This window comes from Mus pahari, chromosome 4, assembly GCF_900095145.1.
Source record: "Mus pahari chromosome 4, PAHARI_EIJ_v1.1, whole genome shotgun sequence".
Taxonomy (NCBI): Eukaryota; Metazoa; Chordata; class Mammalia; order Rodentia; family Muridae; genus Mus; species Mus pahari.
In genome coordinates, this window is record NC_034593.1 from 22,149,690 (window position 1) to 22,156,752 (window position 7,063).

Consider the following 7,063-nt stretch of genomic DNA (forward strand, 5'->3'; position numbering starts at 1 on the left):
TTTTCTTTTTTTTTTTTTGAGACAGGGTTTTTATATGTATCCCTGGCTGTCCTGGAACTTGCCTTGTAGAGCAGGCTGGCCTTGAACTCAGAGATCTGTCCACCTCTGCCTCATGAAGGCTAGGATTAGATTCATGCATTCCCATTCATCGCCTGGTTTAGTCCTGACTTTCTTTATGTGGGCTTTTGGAGATGGAATTCAAGTCCACAAGTTTGTGTGGCAAGCATTTTCCTGACTGAGTTTTCTCTGTATCCTGAATTTGTATATTTCTTTCTTTAAAATTACATGTATTTATTATTTATGTGTGTTTGTGGGGAACACATGTCGTGTCATACGGGAGGTATCAAAGGACAACCTGGAAGAGTTGATGTCTTTCCCTTCTACCGTGTGGGTCCTGGGGATTGAACTCAAGTCATAAGGTTGGTTGTAAATACTTTGGTCCTTTGGGTCATCTTGTTTGCCCCAAGTTTGTCTATTCCCTGAGAAAAAGGGTATAACTATCGCTACTTTTCAGTTAGAGATTGGAGCACAGTTGTGTTTGTAGACTGTGACCCCAAGGTTTGCTAACTCTACGTCATAAACAGAGCGAGTCTGTCTCCATGTACAGGGGTCCATCAACTGGCACAGGTGACAAGGTAGCTTCACTCACTCTAAGGTCCCCAAATCCTCTCTCAACTCTGGCAGTCCGATTGGATAATTAAGGTTTTCAAAATTCTGCTTGAAAATCCAGCAATTTCAAATAAAGCTGAGAGTCTTGAGGCAGAGAGGATGTGGTGAAGTAAGGCTGTGGAGGGAGAGAGGAGGCGAAGGTTTTCCCCAGAATAGCCTCAGTGCAAGGTCTGCAAGCAAGCTGTGGCCAGCGTGGTTCACACCTGTGGGTGCTACGTGTGAACGAGGAGTGGGCGCGGAAGCTTTCCCTCTGCGTGGTCTTTGTCCAGAAATCATTATTTGTGCAAAAAAAAAAAAATAACCAGTAAGACCAACAGCAGAGAGTTGACAATTGTGAGCTCAAGACGGTAGAATAAAGGGGACCTTTCTTTTTTAGATGTTATACATTTTCTAAAGTTTCTGTAGTGAATGTCCTAAGAATGGTTTAAGCTGTCAAAAGTTCTAAAAGAGTCCAGGAACTGGGCAAGCAAGTCAAGACATCCAGCTGTGCCCTCAGATTTCAAAGACATGCCATTTCCGCATACTCAAAAGAGGGGATATCCATAGTCTTGCATATGGTCTGATTCCCAGCCATGCGCACAGAGGGTCAGCCAGGGGTTAGGTGCATGCGGGACTATTGTTCTCAGTTTAGTATTTTGGTTTGTTTTTGGTTTTGTTGTTGTTGTTGTTTGTTTTTGCGTTTGTTTTTGTTTTCAGATTATTAGCTGGAGAGAGAATTTGCCTTTTACCTTTATGAAAATGTCCTTTACTTTTCCGTGTTTTCTGAGTTGCCCATGTCTTCTTAAGGCTTCCCTAAGCTTCTAGTTTATTTTCACTTCTACCATTGAGTCATACACGTCGCCCCACCTCCCCACCTCTTCATTACCGTTTATGTAGTAACTCAATCGCATTAACTTGTATACCTTCTCAGAAGCCGACCCAATCCACATGTCCCCTCCCACCTCCTGAAAATGTTTCTAGAAATTTCCAGAAGGTATCCTGGACATGAGCCAGCTGTTTAATTTGGGCTGGGCTGACTTATTTTCCTCCAAGGGCATTTTGTCTCGCTCAGACTCCACCCTAGTTACAAGAGGCCACTTAGACACCTTGGAACAACCACAGCAACAACAGCAGTGCCTTCCTGTCCTAGACCCTAACCTTCCAGGCTCTCAACCCTTTCTTGTTGAGATAACCCACTGCTAGGAAAGAAGGAGACAACGTTTCCCTAGTGTTCATTAGTGTTCCAATGAGCCACTGAGGTCTCTGAGGCTTCTCGTTCAGTTTAAACAGTGAATGGTTGGCAATTCATTAAGTTGGGTTTATACTTTTGCTTGGAGGTACATTGCTGAGTGTAGAACTGTGTGATTCTGGACCGAACCTTGCATGAATAATGGAATGATTTTTTTTTTTAATAATATGGCTTGGTGCTGGAGTGTAGCTCAGATCATAGAATGCTTGCCTAGCAAGTTCAAAGCTCTGCTTCAATCCACAGCACCACACAACACCGAGAGAGCTGTTGGATGGGCACCTCGAGCTTGGGAGGACGGAGACCCGAGGATCAGAAACTCAGGGTCATCCTTGGTTATCAAGGAAGTGTGAAGCTAGTCTGGACCATAAGAGAACCTGACTCATAATCAATCACTCACTCACTCACTCAATCAATCAATCAAACAATCAATCAATAGCTTGTGTTTCTATAGGAAGGGTGAGTTCTTAAACTTACCACCACCCCAAACTTTGCAGGACACTAAATTTAAATAATAGATAAAAGTATTATGTTTAGGCCAGGCATGGAGGGGGATGCTTAAAATTGCATCACTCAGAAGGCAGAGGCAAATGGATACCTGTGAATTTGAGCCCGGCTTCTTCAAAACTTACTCCAGTTAAAGGCAAATCAACAGATACCTTTAATCAACAGTGACAGGGATAGACCAAGGGTTTCATGCATCATGGACATGAACTCTACCAGTGAGCCACGCCCCAACTCTACTCTTGTTTTCTTCTGTTTTGTTTTAACAAAGGGTCATATGGATTTGTACAGGCTGGCCTTGAACATGTTCTGTAGCTTAGACAAGTCTTCAACTTTCGAGTTTCCTGCTTCAGTCCCCCAGCTAGCGGAGTTTACAGGTACCCTGTCAACAGGCATTGGGAAATAACAGGCTGTGTATCCAAGCTGTGAGGAAACAAAGCCAAAGGGGAAAGAATTAAAAAAAAAAATCTAAGTGAGAGGACATCCTCCTCCTTCCCCTCCCTCCTGATTTGGTAACAGCCTGTGGTAATGAGTTCTGACTGGCTCAGGGCAGGCATGTGGTGGGAATGGGGGTTATAATATTAAGGAGTGATCATTGGTAAGAGGAAGGACTTTGGTTGCAATTATGAGGGTACTATAAATATTGACTTCCTGTCCTGACAAAACACCTTCGGTGGTGCTTAAAGTCTCCCTAAATCAGTTCCTAGGCATTGCTAAAAACCAGTGAGTCAGGATTCAGGTTCCTAGTGATACCTTGGGTCCAACCAGAGTAGAAACAATCTATTAGCTACAGTGTACTCACTTACAGGAGTTGTGGTTAGGGACAGAACACCTATGGTTCACCAAATGGTTGGTTGCTTTTTGTTAAGGATGTGGGCATTTAAATGGATAACACTCCCTACTTCGTACATAGGCACGTTTCCAGCTTTAGAGGGAGAGCCACTCTATCTTAGAGCTGGAAGTAACCTTCATCATCACCACAAAGGTCTAATGAGGGACATGTGCATATGAGGGAAAATAAGAACGACACATGCCTTCGAGAGATGGGGCAGAGGAGAGCACGGTGGTCCAGGACGCCTGGCCTATTCCTACGCCCACGACCACACCCAGCTGTTTAGTATCAGTGGACAGTGGGTGGCATGCCTACTTTTATTTAAACCACAAACTGCCCACGATGCTCACACTCCTCTCAACGCGCACCACTTTTTGTGCTTTTAGCTTCCAGGAAAAAGCATGTGTTCACCACACAGTTACGTTTTCTCTCCACCCAGCTGCAGGACAACTACTCCAAAATCGGACTAGCTTGCTTCTCAAAGGCGGACGAGGATTTCTGGGACTCCACTGGCGGAGACATCTTGAACAGACCCTGCTTGCAGGTTAAGAGGCAACTGTATCAGCTCATTGAAGAGGTGGGTGCTCACAACAGCAGGAATGTGAGGTCAGAGGAGAAAAAAAATGTGCAGTCCTTCAAGCCTGGAAATCTGTATTTGGCAAACGAAGAAACCAAGTCCCAGGGTGCTTCAGAGATTCGCCAGCAAGGCGGTGTTCTGTCTGCTATTAGACAGCAGATAAAGCCCTGGCTGGCTGTACAGCGCCTCCTGTAGGTTAACCTATGCCTTTACTCTGTGATTGCTGGCACAGGCAGAGCATGCGCTCATGGTCGCCCAGTGGTTCTCTATTCATTTCTTATCATTCAGAAGACAAGAGGCCCAAAGGATGGTGATTCCTCTTCTTCCCCTGTGGCCAATCTCTAAAATTAAATACACATTTAATTTTTGCGTGCATGTAAAGAAGAAGAAATGGGGCAAGGGAACGAGAGATATGTTGAGAAGCTGAAGGTGACGCTATCTCAACTCACTGTGGACAAATGACAAGTTTTAGTTAGGCAAATGCGTCCGTTGATGGAAGTTGCTCTGCTGGGATGATCTCTGGCAGAAAACTCATGTGGCTAACACAGTTCATTTCGCTGAATGTGGTTAACTGATTTTACTTTTAGATTGAGTCACGTCAGTTCCTTCTCTGCCTGCTTCCTTCTTCTACAATGGCATCTACAAATATTTGCCTTCTGCCTTTCTGAAAAGGTCAGATGAAGGCGCCGATATTAAAAATACTTTGCAAACTAAGAGGCCACATATATGAGATCACCGTCTAAGGATAGAGTGGGAAATCCCAGTGTGGGCGGACGGGTGCTTTATGTCAGATGTATTTAGGAGTCTGTTGTTTGTCCCATGGGGACAGTATTGTCCTGATGGTCGAGGCTCCGGTGGGCGACTTGAGCAGCATTCACAGTATGGTCCAGACAGCACCTGGAAGGTGGTTTCTATGTCACGTGAACTGGTCTTTGAACTGTGTGAACGTGCCCTGGCTGGGTGCCATGACCAACAGTTGGTAAGGGCCAGACTTTGGACAGGTGTGAAGGAACCTCAAATTTGGGATTTTCAAAGCCTTTGGCTTAAGGGGTTCAGTGAATCATCAGGAAGAGAGACTTGAACTGGGGAGCAGTCTGGAGGCTGGGGTGCTAGCAGGCACAAGGGCCAACCAAGGAGAAGATATACGGGAATTAAGGATAATAGATTTCTCTATTATTATTATAGATTATGTCAGTTTCCATTAACCTCCCTCTCATCCTCTCAGACCCATCCTGGATGGAGAGGAACTGGCAGGCAGAGGGCATGGGGCAGGTGGATGTGAGTGCACAAGAGGAATTCCATGCTCTGCTCAGGCACACTGAGCCCTTATTTCCTGTAAACATCTGCCTATTTTGAACATCTGCCCGTTGAATTCTGAGAGCAGCTGCCCAGGAAGGAATCATTGTTATGCTTTGGAAACACACATTTTCAGACAGATAAAGACATCACAGGTCAGATCAGCTAAGGGATGTAAGCCTTGACTCGTGGTCACCTGCCCTGCTCCTAGTCACCCTTTCCCTGGCACTTGTTTGCTTCTTCCCTCAATCCCAGCCTCCCTTTCCTTTCCTTCCTCCATCTCTCTCCCTTCCTCTTCACTCTCCCCCTCCTTCCTTCTTTCCTTCCTGTCCTAAAATAAAAGAAATAAAGAAAAACAGAAAAAAGAGGTGAGTGTTCAAGCCCACCTTACTCTCTGTCCCTTCTCCAGAGCCCATGGGCCACAAACGCTGGCTCAGCTGGGGGAGGGGTTGAAGCAGAGGAAAGACAGAAAGCGTCTACTTTATGGTGTGGGGCACAGCTGCTGTGCTTCTGACATTTGCAGTGATACGGCGATGATGGCACAGATCCTTGAGAGTGACGAGGGATGAGTGGAGGGGGTTCAGGTGTCATAGGGACTCAAACTGGGTTCTGCTCCCCAAATAGAAATACCCAGTATTCTCCTTTGCACTGATTTTCTGCAATGGTTACTACAAAAGCTGGGCCAGGGGGTTGTAATATGTTTAGCAAGGTATGGAACTTTGGTACCATTTCTTTGGGCATGAACTTAGCATCAAAACTAGAGAGTAACATGGTGGTACCAAGTCAGACATTTATAGAGTGAGCTTATCTGTGGGCATGGTTCAGATCTACATAATAGCTCCAGATGTTGGGCTCTGTCTCTCACACATAGACACAGACACAGACATACACGCACACACACATGCACACACATGTGCACACATGCACACACTCACACATGCACATACACACAGACGGAAGGGACATGGTTATCATCAGCTTCATGGAGCCCTGGAGATGTGGCTGACCTAAGCAGTATTTGTGCCCCTCCTTCCTAGCCGCTCCAAGTGTCAATCAGAGCTTTCAGATTGTCCTTTGATCGCGGTATCTCAGGATTCATCCCAGATCCCCCACAAACTCCTGTGCTTAGATAAAAGAAGTCCTTCTGTATTGATGTCACTGTAGACATGTCCTGTTCCACGTCAGAAAGAAACTCTAGAAGCATGTGTATTCTGTTACATTTTTAGGGATATTAACACTCTTATTCAATATTGTTTGTAGGTGACTTTGAGAACCTTTCAGGACACCATTTCTACAGTTCCAGGTACTAATATTTTGTTATTTTTATTTGCTACTGTCTATGCCACAGCTGAGTAGCTCTGCAGTCTCTCCTTGCTCCCATACATACATACAGTGAGGACCACTACTCACTCACTGTCTTAAGCTGTTCCTTGACTCTCTTTCTGCCTTTGTGCCAAGGACCGGAAATCTTGGGATTAACTTCATGGCCTCCTCATGGTCAGAACTTCGTTCTTTCTTTATCTTTTTTCCCCCTCATATGAACTTTCCTTCTACTTCAGTTTCTTTCCTAATTTGATTATTTTGCTATAAATACACCATCTTAAGTATTATTTAGAACTTGGCAGGAAGTAAAATAGATAACATTCTCCAAAAACTACCCATCTTCTCTGCCTCTGACCACAGGCTTTTCTTCACCACAAACCCCTCAGTGTGTCAGTTCTTCCCCAGCAAGCTACCTACCCTTGATCTCATCTGTGCTTCCTACTGGAGCCACATGACACTCAGCATCCTGCTAATGTTCAGCATCCTGCTAACACTCAGCATCCTGCTAATGTTCAGCATCCTGTGAACACTCGCTCAGCAGCCTTTTCTTTCTTTCTTTCTTTCTTTCTTTCTTTCTTTCTTTCTTTCTTTCTTTCTTTCTTTCTTTCTTTCTTTCTTCTTCTTCTTCTTCTTCTTC

The 7,063-nt window shown here is 44.9% G+C and overlaps 1 protein-coding gene across 1 annotated transcript in view; it reads left to right on the forward strand.

Annotated features, from left to right (window-relative positions):
- The window catches only part of Tnfsf10 (TNF superfamily member 10), a 17,418-nt gene that overhangs the window by 3,359 nt on the left and 6,996 nt on the right, over positions 1-7,063 (forward strand). The window contains exons 2-3 of the mRNA XM_021197050.2: positions 3,670-3,807; positions 6,364-6,406. Of these exons, the coding sequence (XP_021052709.1) occupies positions 3,670-3,807; positions 6,364-6,406 (181 nt within the window). The remainder of the gene's footprint in view (positions 1-3,669; positions 3,808-6,363; positions 6,407-7,063) is intronic.